The 24,232-nt window shown below is 35.0% G+C and overlaps 4 protein-coding genes and 1 pseudogene across 4 annotated transcripts; 3 read left to right on the forward strand and 2 right to left on the reverse strand.

Moving 5' to 3' along the window:
• The first annotated feature begins 2,374 nt into the window (after positions 1-2,374).
• On the forward strand, positions 2,375-3,615 carry LOC120147007 (pentatricopeptide repeat-containing protein At1g55890, mitochondrial-like). Its single transcript, XM_039160484.1, has one exon. The coding sequence runs from the start codon at positions 2,384-2,386 to the stop codon at positions 3,509-3,511; it is 1,128 nt and encodes a 375-aa protein (XP_039016415.1). The 5' UTR covers positions 2,375-2,383; the 3' UTR covers positions 3,512-3,615.
• Positions 3,616-4,150: 535 nt separating this feature from the next.
• On the reverse strand, positions 4,151-5,202 carry LOC120147011 (oxygen-evolving enhancer protein 3-2, chloroplastic-like). The gene is made up of 4 exons (XM_039160487.1): positions 5,141-5,202; positions 4,809-5,109; positions 4,430-4,725; positions 4,151-4,322 (listed from the first exon to the last, which is right to left on the reverse strand). The coding sequence occupies exons 2-4, from the start codon at positions 5,095-5,097 to the stop codon at positions 4,224-4,226; spliced, it is 684 nt and encodes a 227-aa protein (XP_039016418.1). The 5' UTR covers positions 5,098-5,109; positions 5,141-5,202; the 3' UTR covers positions 4,151-4,223.
• Positions 5,203-7,791: 2,589 nt separating this feature from the next.
• LOC120147006 (transcription factor bHLH112-like) lies at positions 7,792-9,820 on the forward strand. The gene is made up of 7 exons (XM_039160483.1): positions 7,792-8,005; positions 8,084-8,177; positions 8,346-8,820; positions 8,912-9,025; positions 9,104-9,169; positions 9,287-9,352; positions 9,439-9,820. The coding sequence occupies exons 1-7, from the start codon at positions 7,792-7,794 to the stop codon at positions 9,616-9,618; spliced, it is 1,209 nt and encodes a 402-aa protein (XP_039016414.1). The 3' UTR covers positions 9,619-9,820.
• Positions 9,821-15,436: 5,616 nt separating this feature from the next.
• On the forward strand, positions 15,437-18,707 carry LOC120147005 (annotated as a pseudogene).
• Positions 18,708-21,121: 2,414 nt separating this feature from the next.
• On the reverse strand, positions 21,122-24,201 carry LOC120147209 (G-type lectin S-receptor-like serine/threonine-protein kinase RKS1). Its single transcript, XM_039160642.1, has 7 exons — positions 22,828-24,201; positions 22,624-22,749; positions 22,353-22,546; positions 22,070-22,280; positions 21,734-21,971; positions 21,491-21,641; positions 21,122-21,424 (listed from the first exon to the last, which is right to left on the reverse strand). Exons 1-7 carry the CDS (start codon positions 24,110-24,112, stop codon positions 21,122-21,124), a joined length of 2,508 nt encoding a protein of 835 aa, XP_039016573.1. The 5' UTR covers positions 24,113-24,201.
• Positions 24,202-24,232: the final 31 nt, after the last annotated feature.

Raw genomic sequence — 24,232 nt, forward strand, 5'->3', positions numbered from 1 at the left:
ATAATTTAACTTAAATTTTATTTTTAAAACATATAATTATATAATTTGGCATAACGACTTTATTAACAAGGGATGCGATTAGTATATATGTATAGTCTGAGATGAAATTAAAATGTTCAAAAAGTTTGGGGACTAATTTAAAATGACAATCATAGTTTAAGGATAGAATTGAAATGTTTAAAAGTTTAGGGATTATTTAGAATGACAATCACAGATTTAGGACCGTTGGATGAGTGAAAATAGATGATTAAGATTATAATTAGAAAATGAGAAGATATTCATTGGAAAAAAAGGAGTTAATCTCAATTATCTATTTTTACTTGACCAACGATCCTAAATTTGTATAAAACTAAAAACAATTTAACCAAAGAATAAGGAGAAGATCAAGTTGTTTGGGGTGCAAATGTAGGTATTGTCATCAGATATATGTTGGGATTAGTTGGGATTTCTAATGGTTGTTTAAATTTTGATGATTTTAGGTCGGAAGAAGATTAACAAGAAAATGAGGGCAATTGATTTTGGTGGATGAGCTCGGATGAATCGAAAGGGTTGATGGGATAATCGTATTTTAAAAATTTTAAATTCTTATAAAATTTAGATATATTTCTTTCATTTTAATAATATATTTTCGTCATCCTAAAATTATATAAATTAGTCTTTTAATATAAAATCACCCGTCCTTGTATACATCCTTAAATACATAAATGAGTATCCCACTGTTGCAGCAACAACGCGACAATGATATTATGTGGTGAATTCCTTATTTTTATATAAATAGATAATGTTAAAAAATGGAACATAATATTTAAAATAAATTATATATTAGTCACTCATTTATTTTTATGATTTTGTTTTGGTCAATTTTTTTTAAAAGAATGTTATATTCATATACGTTAAGCGACAATTGCATCAGAAACAATAGTCGAAGCAAAACAATCCAGACATGAATATGAAAAATACATAGGCTGTTGATGTGAAGATGCCTATTGTGCAAGACCACGAGCAGTCGTATTAGCTGTACGTCGAACAACAAGCACCCGGATGTTAGAATTAGCAACGAGAAGGCACTTCGCTTCAAAAAAGATGTACGAAGCCATAGATAAATCCAACGTCGTAGAACAAAATTGACGGACGAGATTGGCCGAATCACTCTCGACAATCACTTGAGAAGCATCCAGTTCACTAGTCAAACGGATGCCTGAAGTAAGCGCAGCGGCCTCGACAATGGTTGGAGCACCCAAAACCCCCAATAGCACTCTCCTGTAGTCGAATGAAACACGCCATCCACATTGATTTTTAAAGCATGAATTGGAGGTCGACACCAACTATCAGAAGCAGCAGAAAGATATAGCAAAGCCTACCCCGTTGTTGTGGTAAATGCAGATTGCAAGGCTTCACATTTAGAAATAATATGGCAACCCGGAGTTGAACGAACTTCATGAACAAAGAGATTATGCCCGTTCCAAAGGTTCCATAAAAGAACCGGCAGATGAGTAAACTCCGGCACTGTCATATACATCACAAGAGCCGTCAGAGGAGACAAGAAGACTGTCGAAGTAAGAAGGATGGTGCGCGCGTCAGGACAATCGCGCATCGCATGAAGGACAGTTTCTTCAGCATCCCTGCACATTGGACATATTCCATTACCAAGATTAGCAAGAGAGAGCCTACGACCAACCGGGATAGCTTCATGAGTAAGTCGCCAACCAAATAACTTAATAATCGGCAATGTAGGTAGACAGGCACGGAATAACCAAATAGGCGCATGCTCAACAGTTACTCGACGCTGACGCATAATGATAACCCGACCTCACAAAATAAACACCAGAAGAATGACCTCACTTAATTATTTTTTTAAATAATACTTACTGTTATCAGTGGCGGATGCACTAAGTCCCTATAGGGCCAAGTGCATCCCATTATTTTAGAAAGGTTATTAAATTTAACTTAAGGTGTTAATGAAAAAAGAAAAAAAATTTACAATTTTTGCATACCCATTATTTTTGAGAAAAGAAAATTAAAATTTTGGACCCTTATTCTTAAATTTTCTGAATCCGCCACTGACTGTTATATATTGATCACTTATTATTAAAAAATAAACAAAATTATTGATGTGGCATTATCTTGTAGACATATGGTGACACATTAACATCATTGTTAATTTTTTAATGAAGAATGGTCGAAACGGAACTCAAAGTAATGTTGAGTGTGATTTTGAAAAATAATTGGGTGACCAAAACGAAACTGCAAAAACAGATAGGTGATTAATATGTAGTTTACCCTAATACTTAAAACTTTAGTGAAAAATAAAATCCAATTTCTCGCGATTTAACCAGAACTCTAGAGCCCTAGTACAGCTACTGGCGTCCTCAACCCCGTAAAAATGTCGCCTCTAATTCGCGTCCTCCGCCGCACCTTTTCTACAACCCCAATCCTGCAGCTGGACAGCGTTCGAAAAGTCGCTGATGGTCTCTACAAAGAACGCGACCTCAAGCGTCTCGTTGAAAAATTCAAAAGATCTTGCGAATACAGCCGCTTCCGCAATCGAAATGGCATTTATGAAGATATTGTTCGCCGCCTTGCTTCAGCTGGACGTTTCCGATGGATCGAAGAGATCCTAGAAGATCAAAAGAAATACGAAGACATGTCCAAAGAAGGCTTTGCTGCTAGATTAATTCATTTGTACGGAAAAGCAGGCATGTTTGAGCAAGCTTACAAGGTATTTGATGAAATGCCTAAGAGAGGGTTGTTGTCTTTTAATGCTCTTATGGGAGCTTGCGTGAATGCCAAAAATTTTGATGATGTTGACCGGTTTTTCAGGGATTTGCCACCAAAGTTGTCGATCGAGCCAGATTTGGTTTCTTATAATACAGTTATTAAGGCTTTTTGTGAGATGGGTTCTTTAGATTCTGCTAGATTAATGCTTGATGATGAGATGGAGAAGAAGGGTGTGCAGCCAGATGTCATTACTTTTAACACACTTTTAGATCATTTCTTTAAGAATGGAAAGCTTGATGATGGGGAGAAGATATGGGCTAAAATGGCGGAGAAAAATGTGGAGCCTGATATTAGGAGTTATAATTCTAAGTTGCTTGGATTTGCAACTGAAAAGAGAATGAAAGAGGCAGTTAACTTGGTTGAAGAAATGAGGAGTAAAGGGGTCAAACTAGATGTGTTTACCTTCACTTATATGATTAGAGGGTTTGTTAACGACGGAAAATTGGAAGAAGCTAAAGATTGGTATAGTCAAATAGGGAAAAATGATTGTGCACCGGATAAGCTGACTTTTACAATATTAGTCCCATTCGTTTGTGAGAAGGGTGATTTGAGTTTTGCCATTGAGCTGTGCAAGGAAATTTTTGATAGGAAAAAATTGGTTGATGTTGCATTGTTGCAGCGAGTGGTGGATGACTTGGTCGAAGCCTCCAAGATTGAAGATGCAAAGGAACTCGTGAAGCTTGCCAAGGAAAATACTTACCGTCTATATAAGCTGAACATGCCTGCAGAGTAGTGCCAGGTTTTACCGATGCTATTCTGTTTGGTCGTTTTAGTTTATTTGAATATAAAAGCAAGTAGTTTTTTACCACTTGCAGTCAGAACTACTTTCAAGTTAGAGGTGGAGATGATATTAATCTGTTTTCTTATCAGTGATTAAGTTTTCAATGACTTACTTTATCTCTTCTTTTTTATAATCTGCTATGACCTCTAGCTTTTGGTATTGAACCTCAAAGTTCATGGTGAATTAAAATTTGAAACCAAAACTTTGATGATAATCATCTTTGTTATGCAGTTGGTATTTCGTATTAGTCGATCAAATGAATTGTATGACTTATGTCACGCACCGCTCTCTCCGCTTTTCATCTGTGCATCTCAGTATGAAATTGGAGAAACTGGAAAACACCATTAGCCCTTTCCATGTATAGTGTTACTTGAACTTGAGTGATACTTGGTGGTTCTTCTCCTGTTCCTATGAACTGATGACTTGAAGAGTGATGGCTTGTTTACAGAAAACCTGGATCATACTTTTATCAACTTTTCCCTCTTTTTACCTTAAACTAAGATCATTTAATTGAGCTGACAGTGATCTGAACGTGCATAAACTAACAAAAAATCAAGTTTCAATTTCGTAAATAGACACGATTCCCTTTAGATGGCATAGAAATGAAAGCGTCTCTACGAACGATGAACAAGGTTTTACATCAAAATACACTTAACCAATTCTCTTAGCCAAGCTTGGCAAGAACATCGTTCAAACTAGATACAGTCTGAGCATAATACTTCTCTGCTTCAGGAGTGCTCTTGATCTTGGCTGCATGGTCAAGCTGTAAGGAAAAAGAAAATTCCACATCAGAAATACATGATAGTTTACCGTATCAATTGAGGCAAGCAATAATGCAGCAAAACCCAAAGGAAGAACTTTGAAACTTACATCGTCGATGGTATTGAAGAGCTTCTTAGTAAGGTCCTTGAGAGTTTTCTTCTCATCTTTCGGCTTGGAATCAATGACAGTGTTGAGGTCATAGCGGAGATACTCAGCCTTGAGACGTAGATCATTCATGACATAAGGCCATGCTTTTTTGTCAATCAAGCTCTTGACACCAACAATGTCCTTGGCTGACTCCTTTGCTCTCTGTGCTGCCTGAGCTGGAGTAAGTGGTTGGAGGAAGAACCTGTTTTTGTATGGCAGATCAAGGTCTCTTGGCTCATCCGAGTTTAGAGTTCCAGCTACCAACATTCCGATTTGGTCATCAAATTACTGAATTCGAACATGCATGAAATCTATAAATAGAAAAGAATTGACGACTTACGCAATCCACCAGAGGGCGGGGGAGGTCCGCCAACCTTGATGCTCCTTGCATCAGCAAGCACAGCTTGAACAACAGAGCCAGTGGCCAAACCAGCAGCAACAAGACCCAGAATGGCTCTGCGTCCGGTCTCAAGCTCAGCCGGTGCCTGATGGGCTCTGACAGTGAAACCAGACCTACTCACAGGCACTCGGTTGTTTCTAGCAATATTCAAGCGGGTTTGGCCACTGATTTGAAGGCTGCCATCCAGGACAGCCTGTGAAGAGCCAAGTAAACCAGCCATAGATGCCATTTCCACAACCAAGGTGTTTTTCCTTTTTCAATCTGAATAAACCAAATGTAGAAAATGTTTGTTCTGGCTTCTGGGGTTACTAGAGGGTGTTGATTTGATGATGAAGAATTGGGTTTTTTTTTTTGGTCTGTGATGTAGATTAGTTGTTGTTTGTGACACCTTATCTGCGATTTTCCACTTTGGATAAGTCAGATGTGGTCTTAACCAATTGCTCTTAGACATATGGGTAGTCGATGAATCTTGGCATTGGACATGTTGGATGGGGTTTCATGGTGACATGGGTCATGTTCTGACACGTGGACTTTGCAAACCATGATTCTCTGATTCAGTATGTGGTTAACAAATTAATACAGGGATTAAATTAAAATTTCCAAAACTTTTAAACGACTTAAATTTTCCCCAAAACTTGGAGGGGAGCAAGACCCACGTGTTCTACTTATCATCCATCCTAGTATTTAGTTCACACGATGTAAGATTAATAAAAAAATACACTTTATTAGTACGAATTAAATTATCTTAGTAGTTCAAGGAGATTGTTATCATTTGAATTCTCGAGTTTAAACATTAGCGACTGTAGTGTATTTGAATAAATTTATTGTCAAATGATTGAGAGTTTTTGAAACCATTTATTAATAAAAAAAGAATATACTTTACTAAATTATTCTTATGATAATTGTTTAAATTTTATTAACTTTTAATACTAAATTAGAATATGTTAGTATGAAAAATCATAATACTATTTCATTAGATTCGATCTAAAACTTACATTAATTATGTTATTAAGATAATTAAAATACAAAATAAAATTTTAAAAAATAAATGCATATATTCTTAATACACTGAATATATATATATAATATTTTTTCATGTCATGTCTAATATTATCAAATCTATATAGGAATAAATTTAAAAATAATCATTATTGTAGACAAATTATTTTAAATAAACTAAATAAAATGTGAAAAAAGACTTTTTAAAGGAATTATTATTTTTCTTACAAGACACGGGTTCGAACTCTAATGACTACAAATGTGATTGAACATTTATTGTCAAATGATCGAAAGTACTTAGAACATATACTACTTTGTAATATCATTTTTTATTAGTTTGAGGTTAGTATAAGATAGAATCTATTCAAAGATGACTCTCAACATTTTAACATTAAATGCTCATACATCTGACATTCTTGATGCTTCAATCCAAAAACTCAAATAACAACAATAATTCATTTTATCATTGAAATCAATCAGATTCGTGCTAATCTCCTTTAACTTAAAAAAGGACTTTTATGTTACATATTTTATTTGGAACATATATTTATGCATTGGGCCAGATTATCTATTTTTAATTAAAAATACTTTGGGTTCTCAAAAAATTTGACAGTGGGAGAGATAATATTCAAAAAGCGGAGGGGATTAAGGGGGAAAGGCAGTCGAGGGAGTGGTTTTTTTAAAAAAAATATAAATATTTTAAAATATATAATAATTATATGTATCATATAATGATTAAATTTAATAATTATAATAAATCAAACAATTAAAAATATAATAGAGAAAACTTTAAACATTTATTTTAACAAAAAACATTTTAAACATATAAAATTAACTTAATATAATTTAAGAAATTAATAACCTTTATTTAATTACTTTTACGTGCACATATTCTATTTATATGAAAGTGAGAACCACGCGCTACTGCAATGAGCTATAACGGCCGCACCAAGTATTTTATATCCCTAAAATAATTATACTTATCAAATGTGAGCAAAATTAACTTGACTCCAAAAAATTAATTTTTTTAAATTGATTTAATAATAATAATTTTTGATTCAATTTGATATGACTTGTAATTTTATAAATTCGATTAAAAAAATTTCAAATTCGATTCAAGTTATAAAATAGGACACGGATAACTCAAAATTTTTAATAATTAGTATATTGATTTTTTAAGTTTGAATCGAATATCTCAACTCTATATGATATATGAAAAAAATGAAGAAATATATATATGTATATCGTATATAATTATAAAAAATTATTTAAATTTGACTCAAATAGTATATTAACATTATAAATATCTACAATTAAAATCAAATAGAAATTTAAACAATTCAAACCGATTCGACTTAAAAAAATGGAAAAAATTAAATTACAAAATAAGATTTATTAACTTAACAAACTATTAACTCGACTTGATCAAATAATGAAGGCCCTAATACTTATCTTTGGAAACTAAATCCCAAGGGTTCATAAATTTGAGGTTTATCCAAATAAATTATTTTCACTATTATATTCAACCAAATATCAACCGTCCGATTAAACAAAGATATGAACCAAGACAGGGACGTGGCAGTCAGATAAAGCACCATCTTCATCATCATTTTCCGACGTCCCTTTGTTCAGAAGGAACAGATAATTACTTTTAAAACAATTGCATTTTTTTATTGGGAAAGTAGGAATAGAGAACAAAGTAAAATTTTATTTTGTAATTACTAATTAACAATAATTCTTGAAGAAAAGAGAATTCGACTCTCATTTGTCCAATCATCCCTCGAAATGTCAACCAAGTTCCTGTAATTTTCTTTCACACTGAACCCTACACTTGGATCGTTTAGTATATAAATTACACATTTAACTTTCAATGGAGAGAGAGGTCTCATCTGCCAAGACAAGAACCAAAGAAACATTTTGGGCCATGGCAGAAGAATTTAACGGCGGGATTTGTGGAGAAGCGTGGTGGAATTGGACGGAATCCATGTTAACAGGGTGTTCTCCGCCGTGTTCTACGGAGTTTCCCGACATGGGAAGCTTCGGATATGGAACTGATACGGTGGATGTCAAGGCAAGCTCCATAGTTTTACAGGGTCATCCTCCTTATCATCAAAAGCTTCAGCAAGCTGATTCAGACACTACTGGTACTGGTATTGGCACTGGCACTGGCACTGGCACTGGCACTGGCACTGGCACTGGCACTGGCACTGGCACTGGCACTGGCAGCAGTATTTTGGTTGATTCTACTTTACAAATGTTGGGTTTTAACCTCCCATCATCGACAACCTCGGACTGGAACTTGTCTTTACTGTAAGTTTGATGTTGTTTCGTAATGATGATAACTGGTTTTAGTGTTCTTTTAGTATAATTATGACCTTAATTGTCCGAAGCTTCAACAAGTTCGAAAAAGAATAATATTTTAAGACTTAATTATTAGCCCAAAATTCTCTGCTTCTCATTTTCTATTCCTTGCTGCAGTCGGATTAATGGGAGAACCGAGAGTTATAATTCGATTCTTCAACAAGACATTGATTCAAGGTTGAGTCATTGGGAAGAACCACACATGGGTTCTTCTCAAATCCTTAAGGATTGGTGTCCGAAGAGCTTTTCAAGACAAGTGAAAGATTCTTCCATTACTGCTTTCGAGCCTATCGATCAAGAGTTCCCATTGGAGCAACCGAAGTTGAATTCGGCTATCAGCTCCGTTAATGGTATACCGACGTGCTTGGACTTATCGACCGGGTACCGAATGGCTTCGGCATCGAATGAGTACCCATCTATGTTGTTACCGACGTGCTGGTCGTCGATAAACTATATGTCGTCTGCAACAGCCGATTATGGGGCAAACGCTAATGAATTATCACCTTTCATAGGGCCATCCTTGCCGAAACAACAATTTCTTGTACATCAAGCATTCGACAAGAAACCTAATTGCTTCAGCCCCACGTCAAAGGTAACGTGAATAATAAAGTTTAATTAACACATATTACAGTACTTTTTAATGTCCATGCCTTCAAGTTTCATGTGGGTTGGTATTATTACAGACTAATTCCGAAGAAGTCCAAAACTCCGGCTCGGTGACCACAAAGAAAGGAAGCAGTGAATCTGCATTCAAGAGACCAAAGCTTGAAACACCATCTCCGTTACCAACTTTCAAGGTACTAAACTATACCACTATACAAATTTGACCAGTTAAAGTAACTTTTTCTGCAAGTTAAAGTAACTTTTATGACCAGGTTCGGAAAGAGAAGCTAGGGGACCGAATCACTGCGCTCCAACAATTGGTTTCACCTTTCGGGAAGGTGAATTTTTGGATTTTTCTCCTTTTTCTTTTACATTTCAAAGTGAAAACAATTGAAAACTTTTACTTCTATAACGTTGACCTTTGGATTAATATCTACCTTACCTTTTGTTCTCAGACTGATACCGCATCTGTTCTCCATGAAGCCATTGAATACATCAAGTTCCTTCATGATCAAGTCAATGTATGTTCCATTACTTTCTTCATCTTATTCGTTTTCTTCTGTGAAACCCTAACATATATATATTGTTTATTATTTGTTAATTTCAGGTTCTAAGTATTCCACACATGAAACAAGCAGCAGCTTCCCAGGTGAAAGATCAAGATGAGCCAAAACAAGATCTAAGAAGCCGGGGGCTATGTTTGGTGCCAATATCAAACACATTCCCTCTTATTAATGAGACAACAGTCGATTTTTGGACGCCAACTTTTGGCGGAACATTGAGATAAAGAAGAAGACAGTTAATAAAGCTAAACGAAGGCCATAAAATAAAAGGAAAAGGAAAGTGACGGTCCAAAGATGTATCGACAGACACGAACACAGTGTGATGGGCCAGCCGCTACAAAGAGAATGATAGCAAGCAAAGCCTTTGTTAGATAAAAGAAAAGATAACCACGTGTTCTTTTTTAATTGGTTCTTTAGTTAATCGAAGTTTTAGTACTTATTGCCAACAGGAACAAGTACTAAATTCAGTGAATATCGAAATACCTCAGGTGATTATTTATTTATATTGTTGTTTGTGTTGAAATTAGTAGCTGAATTTAGAAGATTTAAGAGCCCTTTCTGATCATGTTGATTATATGTGTATAGGGCACCCACCAAGAAAATAAAAGGATTAATTGCATTACAATTTATTGCTGTTGATGGCATGTTGAAGTCAGAGGGAGGTCCACCGTGATGTTTTTGCTTTTAGGGTTTCTGTATTATCTTTGGTATAATTAATATGTTAATTCGAATTGAGTACCACAATGGTTTATTATAAGTCAAATTTTCAAATCGATTTGTTCTATTCATAACATAAGATCAAATTCAAACGTTATTTAAAAGACTTAACGTTTTATCCTGTTATATCAATCGATTGAATAGATAAAATTTCTTTATTTTATTTCATTCGTAATTTCAAAACTTGAGTTTAAACATTATTTAAACAATCTAACACATCATTATGCTAAATCAACTGAGGTTGGTACGGTACTTCATTTGTGTTTAAGCGTGTGCGCATTGGCTACTAGGAGCGTTTAAGAACTAAGATTTTATCTTAATGGGATGCATCAATTATGCTTTTGTGGGTAGCCACTAGTCATTTGCCACAATTTGGGGCGAAACATCTCCTACAATGTTGAAAAAAAGTTGAAGATAAGTTAAATTAAATTTGAAGAGTTTAATTTAATGATCAAAATTTGATAAATTGAGTTAGGATCCCAAGAGAGCACCTTTGGAGAAAGAATCTCAAACCCTTAACACCGCTCGAGAAGTCTTAATATTTAACATGACCTTTGACATGCTCACAGGACTTACTAGAGCTAAAATTTACTGTTGGCTGACCATATCAACGGGTGACCATCATTTGACACCAAAACCAAAGGTCACTGTAAAGACTCTCGATCAAGACAAAGAGAAATGACGAAACTTTCTTTCACTTACTCATCTCTCTTCTATCTCCTTATGGAGACATAATAATTTGACACCGACCAAGATTAATTTCTTACTAACTACGACTCTTCACCCAAATCAGAAGGGATAAATCACCTATTTGTTTCGATCAAGAATCCTAAAACACCAACTTAAATAAAATAAGATTGAAATAGAATATCATCATTTTTAATTTTTTTATACCTAATTTCTTTATCATTATTATTTTATCACCTTCTATATAAAAAATAAAAAGTTGAAAGCTATAGATTTTCTTTTTGATACATATCAAATGTATTTTTTATTCATGTTACATGTGTGTCAAGTAATTGACTCTTCCTTAAGTATTCATTTAGAACACCTAGGTCATTGCTAAAACATGTTTAACACATAATTATCCTTAGCTCCACTTTTGGTCTGCATAACTTTTCTTTGGTTTTAATTTTGGAATTTTCACTTTTCAGCAACTTTATCCTGACTTAACCACTAAGGAGTAAGGACTAGCATAATTCAATAGTAACCGTATAGACTTTAAGGAAATAATAATAATTATTGTTATATTAGTGACGGTCACCTTTCCGTCGGTAAAGCTCTGTATTGATCTGACATCAGTAATGAGTTTTTCCCTCGGAATAGTAATTTTCCTTACAATTTTTAAAGGCATAATCTCAAAAAGTTTGTAATGTTTAATTAAATAGTCATTTTTGGCTCTTATTATCTGTCAGAATATTTGTCTCCAACGTTTTATTTTGGGATAAAAATGTCGTTCTATGAATGGAAACTGTTAGTTAGTAAACGATTAACGCTTCAAAATATGAATTTTTTTATCTTAAAATGAAACATTGAGGACCAAAATGCTTCAATAAAAAGAATAAGAGCCAGAGTGAGTATTTAGTCAAATATTCGGAGCATTGTTACCCTAAAATAAAATATTGAGGGTCAAAATATTCAAAAAAAAAAGGACAAAAATGACCATTTTAATAAATGTTGGAAATTAATTTTTAATATTATGTTTTTATTTTCAAAATATGACAATTCCTCATCATAGCTCATGTTTATATATTAGGCAATCAATAGTTTTCTTAATATTAATAAGAGAACAAATCAAATAACTTCATTGGTTAAGAGATTTATTGTTATCTATTAAGATCTTGAATTTGAATATCGTGCATGCAAGAGTATATATTCACCTCATATTTATAAAAAGTTAATGTGAGAGAAAATTAATTAATCGTACCACTTAAAATCAGATCTCTAGTATATTTTAATAAATAATACTAAATTAATTGTCAATTTACGTGTTATCGATTAAGACTACCTTCAAACTACTTGGGGAAATGAAATTCTCAAAGAGAGAGAGACTTCATTTTTATTGATCATCTATGCCTTAATTCAGCACTTCACGTAGACATGATTGATCACACGAGGACAATGGCCATTTAACGTCATTATTTCTTCAGTATGTTGGTTCCAACATATTATTCAAAGCAATGTCAAAGAAATGAAAACCAACAAAAGGAAAAGGGACCAATAAAGTACCCAAAATCCTCAAAGAAGCTTAACGTTGAAGAATCGCCTATGGCAAGTCACTAATCATTAGAAATGAAAACTATAGCTTCATTGGTATGATTGGCATACATGGTCTTGACGCTTGCTTTTCCATTGTATTAGCTTTCCGGTCACCTTTTGAATTGATCGGCTAATGGGTATTATACCATAAAACTTTTAGGCCGAAATGATATAGAATTCGAGTCATGAACTATATCTTACTCAAAGGAATAGCATGGACCTAGGCATCATTGTTGGTAGTATATGATGGTAAAATAACTAAAAACAAGACATTAGCACTATTTGAAAAAATGTAAATAAAATAATTACATGAAACGATAATTATGTCGTGATGATCCACTGTATTAGAAGCGAATTCAGATTGTCTTGATATTTATAAACTCAGTTCACCAACACAAAGCGAGGAAAAAGACTTGAATCACGCCGCTGTTATATATTAAAATAAACAAGTCCACGTAGTTCACGATGTATCACTTGTATAAATTCCTTTCCCTTTGTCTTGTTTTGGCAAATCAAAGGAGAACTCAAACAATAGCTGTCTTCTACTTCAAGTTTAGTTTCTTTTTAGGTTGAAAAAGAGTAATTTCTTTTCGCTGCTTTGAATCTAATCTTTGTCCACCCCATAAACGAATCAAACCATATGGTTCATAATGGCCTTCCAAGGAACCTGTTGTGTTACACCATTATTACATATTCTTTCAATTTTGGGCTGTTCATTAGGACAAAAAGCTTTGTCGCCAACTTTATTGTTTTATCAAGCTGTCTAACCTCTCGGAAATGATCCCGTTTCAATTCAGGCTTTCCTTTTTTCTATTCCATCGTGTAAGAATCTCCGACCCAAATTGCATTGTTATCATGTATATTCATATCAACAAAACAGTGTGATTTAATGTATCATAAGAGTTTTCATATTCGGTGCTTACGAGTTCGTAGATTTCATTCAACAAATATTTGTCCAAGAAAACAGTATGGCAAGTCTCCGTCACCGGCTGCCGCTCATCATCGTTATCGATCTTTGTTGATTGTTTTCATTGATCTTCACTGATCGCCGTCGTCAATGATTGTTGGACCAAAAATTTCAAGTTCACCCATTTTTAACCTCCTGAGCGCGAATCCAATGTACGATATGTAGGGCATTGATGTTTTTTTTTTCTATTGATGAATACGCAAGCAAATGTAATATCAATATATCGTATTGCAAGTTTTTTTCTTCTTTCGTTTACTGCATTAGATCACTGTATTTGTCTTGAGCTTCAGTTTCTTTATGTATATGTAGTTGCTTAGATTCAGCAACTGTGAGTTGATAGTTGGTAAAACTAAAACATATAAACGCAATTAAGACTAATTATTTTAAGTTTGAATGAGTTGGGGTTCAATTTATTTTAAAATCTAGTCTTGTTAAGTTCATTAATCGAGTATTTTAAGTTTTATCATCTAAAATTTATTTCATTTTAGAGCTATGTTTGAATTAAAATAAACAAATCTAAATTTAAGTTTATTTTTTTTATAAATCTTTCTTAAAATTATTGAAAAATATCAGAAATATTTTTTTGTTATAATTAAGGGGCCAAATGAAATATTTCCTTTATTTAGCGTTGACATCACCCATTTAACAAAAATTAATAGTTGTTGTCAATTTATTTAATAAAATTCAAAGTTTAATATTTATTTTATAATGTTTGAAAGCTCAATAACAAAAACCCATTTTAACATAATTTAATGTTAATGTATGAATTTTTATCTTATTTTATATTAATAATATATATCGATGTATGGCATTAGTGATGTATATCAATGTCTGATATTCACATTAAAATTATTAATAAAATATACAATTCAATTAAAAATAAATTCACGTATACATTAAATCATTAAAATAGATGAAAAATTTATCAAAAAATATATATATAATTACGTTATATTATTGTACCATTGTATATGTCTGAAGTCACCAAAGGCCAATCAACAGAGTCGCCGACGAGTAGATGAATAAGCCCATAAATCCAACATGCCTTAGCCATAGCCCAATTCTTTGCTTTTCTAACCCAACCAGAGATGTTAACTGATCCAACAAACTTTAAACAGATAACGAACCGAATAACCACTTTCTTAACAGATAACGAGTCGAGTTTGAGTAATGTTGAGTTTAACTTGACTCGAAACATTTAAAGTTAAACTCAACTTGATTTGAAAAACCACGAGCTTAAAAATTATCAAGTTCAACTAGAATTCGTAAACAAAAATTGAAGCTGGACTCGATTTGTTAAATTCAATTCGAAATCAAAATAAAAAATTGAAGCTCGTCTTGAGTTTAAAAAAAATTGGACTTGAAATATTCTCAGACTTAGTTGATTGAAGCTTAAACTCGATTTCATTTCAAACTCGATCTTGAACTCGATTCAAACCTAAACTCAAGTAAAAACTTGAACCTTAAGCACATGAAAACCTTGTCTCGCAATATGTTAAACGGCTTCTCATTGTGGGTCAAATGGTTAATGCAACCCTTATCTCTCAGGTCATTTCGAGTGTACATGTAAAGGTAATAAGACACTTCGGCAGCAGTTTCAGACACTAGCATGGGGTTGAAGCAAAGCAAGGAAAAGTGCTTGAGAAATTGTTCATGCATGGCTTATGCTAGTGCATACTCTGATATCGAGAGAGAGATTGGATGCTTGACTTGGTATGGACAAGATCTATACATACGAGTGAATAAGAACGAGTTAGGTACCTGTCGTATATGCAAGTTACATCTATTAATATACTTCATAAGATACACAGATGAACTTGCCTCGGTCTCTTACTAACTAAAGACTCTCACAACAGGTCCAAATCAGTTAGCTGAACTTGTCTGAGTTGTTTAGTGTCCAATAAAATTTTAATGCAGTGTCTTTGTAGAGTGAAAATTGTTTTTCTTTTTGGTAGATATGGGTATAATTCCTTATCAATTATTTTTCAACATTCAACTTGACTTGCCTTAACCCCAGCAAGTAAAACATTCGAGGTCCACTTATTAATGAGTGACCATCTGCTCCTCCCACAACATAAATTTATCTTCTTTCAAAACATTCCTAATCAATCATAAACCGAACCAGTCATGAATCCTGCTAAATCGCTTCTCAGAATACTGCTTTTTTCCCTCTTTTCTCACTGTTGCGTCTGTGCAGACACCATACCACAGGATCACTTCATCAAAGATAACGATGAGATCTTAGTGTCTAGTGGCAAGACTTTTGCACTAGGATTTTTCAGCCCCGGCAGTTCCAGGAATCGATATGTTGGCATCTGGTATTATCAGATTCCGGGGAACATAATTGTTTGGGTAGCCAACAGAGACAATCCCATTGAAGATAACTCTGGGATCCTCTCAATCGACAGTAGAGGCAATCTTGCACTGTTCCAGAGAAACCAAACACTTCCTGTCTGGTCAACAAACATCTCCATAGCAGGCACTAGGAACTCCGTTGCTCAAATTTTGGATTCGGGAAATCTTATTTTGCATCAGAGTGATGCTAGAAAGGCGATATTGTGGCAGAGTTTTGATTATCCTACAAATACTTGGCTTTCTTTTCAGAGCCTAGGGGTGAATGTCCGAACCGGTGTGGACAGAGTATATACGTCTTGGAAGTCACCAGATGATCCGGGGGTTGGAAAGTATTCCTTCAGGATGAACCCCAGCGGGTTTCCTCAAATGCTTTTGTACCAAGGCTCGACTCCTTTGTGGCGAAGCGGGACATGGACCGGGAAAAGATGGAATGGTATACCTGAAATGACCAAAAACTTCATATTCAACGATAATTTTGTCAACGCGGATGACGAAGTATCATTCTCATCCGATGTGAGAAATGCCTCCATCATATCAAGAGCGGTAGTGAACGAAACAGGAGTTTTTCAAAGATTAGTGTGGAACAACGAAGCGCAACGTTGGATTGACTTTTATTCGACTCCAAAGGAACGATGTGATTTTTAAGGGCACTGCGGGCCAAATGCTTACTGTAAGTCTGACATCACGGGTGATTTCGAGTGTTCGTGTTTCTTAGGATTCGAAACCGAATCACCCCAAGCATGGGCTATAGCAGATTGGTCAGGAGGATGCGTGAGGAAGAGCGGTATCTCCATGTGTGGAAATGAAGAAGGGTTCATCAAGGTTCCGCAGGTGAAGGTGCCAGACACTTGTGCGGCACATGTAGACATGACTATAGGCTTGAAGCAATGCAAGGAAAAGTGCTTGAGGAATTGTTCATGCATGGCTTATGCTACTGCATACCCTGATATCGACAGCGGGATTGGCTGCTTGTCATGGCATGGAGATTTGGTGGATGCGAGGACATATACCCATACGGGACAAGATCTATACATACGAGTCGATAAAAAAGAGTTAGGTACGCGTTGTATATGCAAGTTGCAGCCATATTCTTTTTTGCTTATTTCATGAATAATTCCAATTGCAATCTTGTTAGCTCGGCATACAAAGAAAGGTCTGTTTCAGAAGAAGGCAGTGTTTGCGGTTATCATAGTTTCTTTAGCTGCAGCGTTTCTCATTCTTGTTGCCCTTTTGCATTGCTTTGTAAGACGACAGAGAAGAAGTACGTACCACTTTTTCTTCTGTTTTAATTCATTTATTCGCATTTTAACAACGAAATTGTGCTTTGAGTATTGACAGCAGCAAGAACAAGAAACAACAGAGATATGTTCAGCTTAGCCACATTCGAAGATTCTTTAGGTGTAAAGGAGATTGATGAGACCAGAAGAAATGGAGATTTACCTTTCTTTCATTTGAGCACCATTGCTTCTGCCACTAGTAACTTCTCTTCTGATAACAAACTTGGACAAGGTGGCTTTGGCCCCGTTTACAAGGTAGTTTGTCTTCACAGCTATTTTCGTACATGTCGACGAGCAATGAAACTCCTACTACTATTGTGTTTGCAGGGTGTTCTGTTAAATGGAAAAGAGATAGCAGTGAAAAGGCTATCAAAGTATTCAGGGCAGGGAGTAGAAGAGTTTAAGAATGAAATAATGCTAATTGCAAAACTTCAGCACAGAAATCTCGTAAGGATGCTGGGATGTTGCATTGAGGGTGAAGAGAAGATGTTAATCTATGAATTCTTGCCTAATAAAAGCTTAGACTCTATTATTTTCGGTATGTCTTCTTGCGAATCATTGATTACTCATGCCAAATACTACATTTTAAGTTATGCAATAATTCCTTTTGAAGAAAAACTGATTTGGAATCCAGATGAATCGAAAAGATCATTGTTGGATTGGACAAAGCGTTTGGAAATTATCTGCGGGATTGCTCGAGGAATGTTGTATCTTCATCAAGATTCCAGGTTAAGAGTCATTCATAGAGATTTGAAAGCGAGCAATGTCTTACTAGATGATACAATGAATCCCAAAATTTCAGATTTTGGCATGGCTAGAATATTTGGGGGAGACCAAACCGAAGGAGATACTAAACGTGTGGTTGGAACATAGTAAGCACTGCAAATGCAAAGTTTCGAGCAAACTACTGCTACATGTTTCAAAGAAATTCTCACCATTTCCTGTCTGTTTAACTGTTTTCAGCGGTTACATGTCACCGGAATATGTAATGCATGGGCACTTCTCAATGAAATCTGATGTTTATAGCTTTGGGGTCTTGATATTAGAGATCATCACCGGCAAAAAGAACAGCAGTTATTTTTCCGATAGTCCGTCTTTGAATCTAGTCGGACATGTAAGTAACCAAATTGTGGTTTCAAAATTTCCATTCAAGTCATGATTTCCAATAACGTTGTTTCAGGTTTGGGAGTTATGGAAAGAAGACAAAGCCATGGAAGTTGTTGACTTGGCATTAGGGAATTCATATTCTAATGAAGAAATTTTGAAATGCATTCAAATTGGGCTGTTGTGCGTACAAGAACATGCAGCACATCGACCAACGATGTCCAAGGTTGTTTCTATGTTAAGTAACAAAAGTAGGCTTCCTTCCCCAAAGCAACCTGCATTTATAGAAAAGAAAATTCGGAATGGAGATGAGAGATCAAATAGTGAAGGAACCAGCTCTGTAAATGGTGTGACGGTCACTACGGTTCTAGCTCGCTAGACATGTTATAGTGCTTAATAGCCGAAGTTGGACCATCCGTTTTCTTAATGAAGAGTACTTTGATGGTTGGTGCATGCTATTTTTTCCACTGGTAGATTAGATTTCCAAGATTCAAGCTATGATGGTGTTTTTTGTTTTTTTGGTTACAACTATGATGGTGTTTGATGGAAGGGAAAATGATAGAAAATGAAAGAGAAAGTTCGAAAGGAAGTTAACAAAATACCATTATTCTGAGGCACAAATTTGTATGATTCTGAGGCACATTAGAGGGATAGTTATCCTATTCTAAATATCTAAAGTTTGTTAATGAGAAAATGATGATAAATTGCTTACTGATATGATGATTTATCTAAATCTGGAACTAATTTCTATCTTGATAAGATATATCGTTTATAAAGGAAATTCACAAAAATGGATTAATCCGTAACAGTGCTTATGGTACGGATTAATGTGTTGTAGCCTTCGGATGATTAGGTATAATCTTGGTGGATATATTATATTGCTTTTTGGTGATGCATTAAGGTAGGGACGAACGCATGATTTTATGTTATATGAGGTAAATTTATAAAATTTTAGAGGGACAAAATTAGATTTTCAACAGAAAATATCTAAATTATATAGGAATTTAAAATTTTCAGAAAAAACAATTGTCTTCACCCATCCTCCTCTAGATCCATCCTTACCTTCAGTCAATGTGATGGATTATAACTTATTCAGTGTTATCCGTTATGGATTTTTGCATCGATCTAAGTCTATGTAACCAATTGGCTACAGTAATCCAAACTAATTTATAAAATAATTGTGAAATGTGTTAGGTTCTAAATTATGTTAAATTTGAACCTATTGAGTAGTATTAGTGATTAAAGGGGTGTTATTTTTTTTAAATCCTGATTTCGAGCAATTGAATTTACTGGGTGTATATATTGTTAATAGTCAATAATTTAAAAAATTATGAACATATATTATCTTACAATCAATTAAATTACTAAGAAAAACTATGCTAAATTTGTACGCTAAAATACTATTGATGCTCTTTATATTATATATTATTAATTCATGTTATGCTTGTGATATTTGATTAAATAGGTTATGTTGTTTTAAATGCCTTTGGATGTGATATAGGCTATGTATTGATTGATTCAGATAACAGTTTCAAAGTCATAAGTGTATGATATATTTTGTTATGTAAATATTTTTTTAATTAATCTAGAGTTCTTATAAGTGATAATATCTATTTTAAAATCTTTCAATCATTTGACAATAAACGCTCAAATACCTTATGTCGAGCTTTATAAGATATTTATTATAACATCCTAAATTTGATCAGTAAATAGTAGACCTAAGATATTATGTCGAGCTTTATAAGAGACCCTAATTTTGATACTTAATTTTTTTTAGATAAACATATATTTTTAAATCATTCATGATAATTAAACTATTACTTAAATATAATAAATATTTTATACAAAAATCAAAACTTCAAATAGAAAATAACGTAAACCAAAATAAAAATAAAATAATGATAATTTCGATCAAGTTATTTATCAGAATTTACCACCTTTATTAATCAAGTACTGAATATAATTTTTATAACTTGTTCTCATAGCTTTTCTCATACAAACAAACTCATCAGAAGATATCATAGCTTTCGGTAGAAAGCGTCTTCCGCTTTCATGACATAAAAGGGTGTTATATTGAAAATTAATCAACAATGAATATTATTTTGATAATTAATTGTTTTTAGGATGATATTTGAGTAAAAAATCGAGTTTTTGGATATTTGACAATTAGAGGTATAATACAGAGGAAGAAGAATTTTGTTCATAAATGATAAGCTAGTTAACTTATTTTATTATTTATTAGGATAAAGTATATAAATGGTTCATTGACTATAGGATATTGATGTTTTGAGTTTTTCGACAATTAAAAGTTATAAAATTATCATTCAACTATTCATTTTGTTTCAAACTCGTTCTTTTCCATTAAAAAATTAAGGGTGATATGAGCTGGACGTAAACCTACTAACTGAGATATAATAAAATATGATCTCATAATCTCAAACGACTATCATATCTCAGCCAACATGTTAACATCCAGCTCAAACAATTGTTAAATTTTTAAAGGAAAATGACAAGTTTCGAACATAATGAATAGTCGGGTGATCATTTTGTAACTTTTAATAGTCAGTCGACTCAACAAAGCAACTCTCTATAGTCATGGGATCGTGTTGTAACTTTTAATATTCGTGAGACCATCTGTGTACTGTACCCTATTTATTATTATTATTCGGTAGTAGCAGCTAAAACAGACCTTCAATCCCGCATTTTCGGCCTCTGCTCCCAAATTTCCCATCTTTCCCACAATATCCGACCAATAGACGCAAGATAATGGGAAGGTGTCCGTGTCACCATATTCTCACGCCAAGCAACACAACTGTTGGTTGTTCCTGGTAGTTTGCTAACATTTTCTCTCTTATCCAGCAAACATATAACATTAGCTGTTGTCCCTAAACCTGTCTGTTCACAATGGGTGTTGTCACAATGATGTGTTGTCTCCATTTGAACCTGCCAGCTAACTTATGAACCGAATGAGCTCGTATATGATAAAATTGTGTTATTTAAAAAGTTGATAATGTATATTATATACACAATATATGAAGCATTAAATGTCTATCGACCTAGAACCATAGTGATTGTCACACCATTTACGGAGTTGGCTCCTTCCCTACTCGATCTCTCGTCTCCTTTGTGAATCTTCTGCTCTATAAATGCAGGTTGTTCCGGAGAAGGAAGAGTTGTTTCGTTACATAACATAGAAACAACTGTGGACATCGTTGGTCGATGTGTTGCATGTTCTTGAACGGACAACAGCCCAATTCGAATGCATTTCAAAACTTCTTCATTAGAATATGAACCCCCTAATGCCAAGTCAACAACTTCCATGGCTTTGTCTTCTTTCCATAACTCCCAAACCTGAAACAACGTTAATCGGAAATCATGACTTGAATGGGAAATTGTACTAAAATTTTGGTTACTTACATGTCCGACCAGATTCAAAGACGGACTATCAGGAACATAACTGCTGTTCTTTTTTCCGGTGATGATCTCTAATAGCAGGACTCCAAAGCTATAGACATCGGATTTCATCGAGAAGTGACCATGCATTGCATACTCCGGCGACATGTAACCGCTAAAAATGGACAAAACAGAAAGGAAACGGTGAGATCTTGTTCGAAACATGTGGCAGAAGTTTGCTCCAAACTTTGCATTTGCAGTGCTTACTATGTTCCAACCACACGTTTGGTATCTCCTTCGGTTTGATCTCCTCCAAAAATTCTAGCCATGCCAAAATCTGAAATTTTGGGATTCATTGTAGCATCTAGTAAGACATTGCTCGCTTTCAAATCTCTGTGAATGACTCTTAACCTGGAATCTTGATGAAGATACAACATTCCTCGAGCAATTCCACAGATAATTTCTAAACGCTTTGTCCAATCCAACAATGATCTTTTCGATTCATCTGGATTCCAAATCAGTTTTTCATCGATAGGAATTATTGCATAACTTAAAAATTGTAGTATTTGGCATGAGTAATCCACGATTCGCAAGAAGACATACCGAAAATAATAGAGTCTAAGCTTTTATTAGGCAAGAACTCATAGATTAACATCTTCTCTTCACCCTCAATGCAACATCCCAGCATCCTTACGAGATTCCTGTGCTGAAGTTTTGCAATTAGCATTATTTCATTCTTAAACTCTTCTACTCCCTGCCCTGAGTACTTTGATAGCCTTTTCACTGCAATCTCTTTTCCATTTAACAGAACACCCTGCAAACACAATAGTAATAGGAGTTTCATTGCTCGTCGATATGTACGAAAATAGCTGTGAAGACAAACTACCTTGTAAACGGGGCCAAAGCCACCTTGTCCAAGTTTGTTATCAGAAGAGAAGTTACTAGTGGCAGAAGCAATGGTGCTCAAATGAAAGAATGGTAAATCTCCATTTCTTCTTGTCTCGTCAATCTCCTTTACACCTAAAGAATCTTCGAATGTGGCTAAGCTGAACATATCTTCGTTGTTTCTTATTCTTGCTGCTGTCAATACTCAAAGCACAATTTCGTTGTTAAAATGCGAATACATGAATTAAAACAGAAGAAAAAGTGGTACGTACTTCTTTTCTGTCGTCTTACAAAGCAACGCAAAAGGGCCACGAGAATGAGAAACGCTACAGCTAAAGAAACTATGATAACCGCAGGCACTGCCTTCTTCTGAAGTAAACCTTTCTTTGTATGCCGAGCTAACAAGATTGCAATTGGAATTAATCATGAAATAAGCAAAAAACATTATGGCTGCAACTTGCATATACAACACGTACCTAACTCGTCTTTATCGACTCGTATGTATAGATCTTGTCCCGTATGGGTATATGTCCTCGCATCCACCAAATCTCCATGCCATGCCAAGCAGCCAATCCCTCTGTCGATATCAGAGTATGCACTAGCATAAGCCATGCATGAACAATTCCTCGAGCACTTTTCCTTGCATTGCTTCAAGTCTATAGTCATGTCTACATGTGCCACCGAAGTGTCTGGCACCTTCACCTGTGGAACCTTGATGAACCCTTCTTTGTTTCCACACAAGGAGACAGCACTCTTCCTTACGCATCCTGCTGCCCCATCTCTTATAGACCACGCTTGGGGTAATTTGGGTTCGAATCCAGGGAAACACGAACACTCGAAATCACCCGTGATGTCAGGCTTACAGTAAGCATTTGGCCCGCAGTGCCCGTAAAAATCACAACTTTCCTTTGGAGCCGAATAAAAGTCAATCCAACGTTGCGCTTCGTTGTTCCATGTTAATCTTTGAAAAACTCCTGTTTCGTTCACTACCGCTCTTGATATGATGGAGGCATTTCTCACATCGGATGAGAATGATACTTCGTCATCGGTATTGACAAAAGTGTCGTTAAATATGAAGTTTTTGGTCATTTCAGGTATACCATTCCATCTTTGCCCTGTCCATGTCCCGCTTCGCCACAAAGGTGTCGACCCTTGGTACAAAAACATTTGAGGAAACCCGCTGGGGTTCATCCTGAGGGAATAGTTTCCAACCCCAGGGTCATCTGGCGAATTCCAAGACGTATATACTCTGTTCACACCGGTTCGGACATTCACCCCAAGGCTCTGAAAAGAAAGCCAAGTATTTGTAGGATAATCAAAACTCTGCCACAATATGTCCTTTCTGGCATCACTCTGAAGCAAAACAAGATTTCCCGTATCCAAAATTTGAGCAACGGAGTCCCTACTGCCTGCCATGGAGATGTTTGTAGACCAGACTGGAAGCGTTTGGTTTCTCTGGAACAGCGCAAGATTGCCTCGACTGTCGACCGAGAGGATCCCAGAGTTATCTTTAATGGGATTGTTTCTGTTGGCCACCCAAACAACTATGTTCCCCGGAATCTGATAATACCAGATGCCGACATATCGATTCCTGGAAGTGGCAGGGCTGAAAAATCCCAGTGCAAAGGTCTTGCCATCAGAGACTAAGACCTCATCGTTATCTTTGATGAAGTGATCTTGTGTTATGGTATCTGTAGACAAGGAGAAGTGAGAAAGAAAGAGAAACAGCAGTATTCTCAGAAACGATTTAGCAGGATTCATGACTGGTTCAGTGTGTGATTGATTAGAAATATTTCGGAAGACTGGTATATTTATTTGGTGGAGGGAGCTGTTGGTACCTCATTAATAAGTGGACCCTCGAATGCTTTACTTGCTGAGGTT

The sequence above is a fragment of the Hibiscus syriacus genome, unplaced genomic scaffold (assembly GCF_006381635.1).
Source record: "Hibiscus syriacus cultivar Baekdansim isolate YM2019G1 unplaced genomic scaffold, ASM638163v2 tig00110933_pilon, whole genome shotgun sequence".
Taxonomy (NCBI): domain Eukaryota; kingdom Viridiplantae; phylum Streptophyta; class Magnoliopsida; order Malvales; family Malvaceae; genus Hibiscus; species Hibiscus syriacus.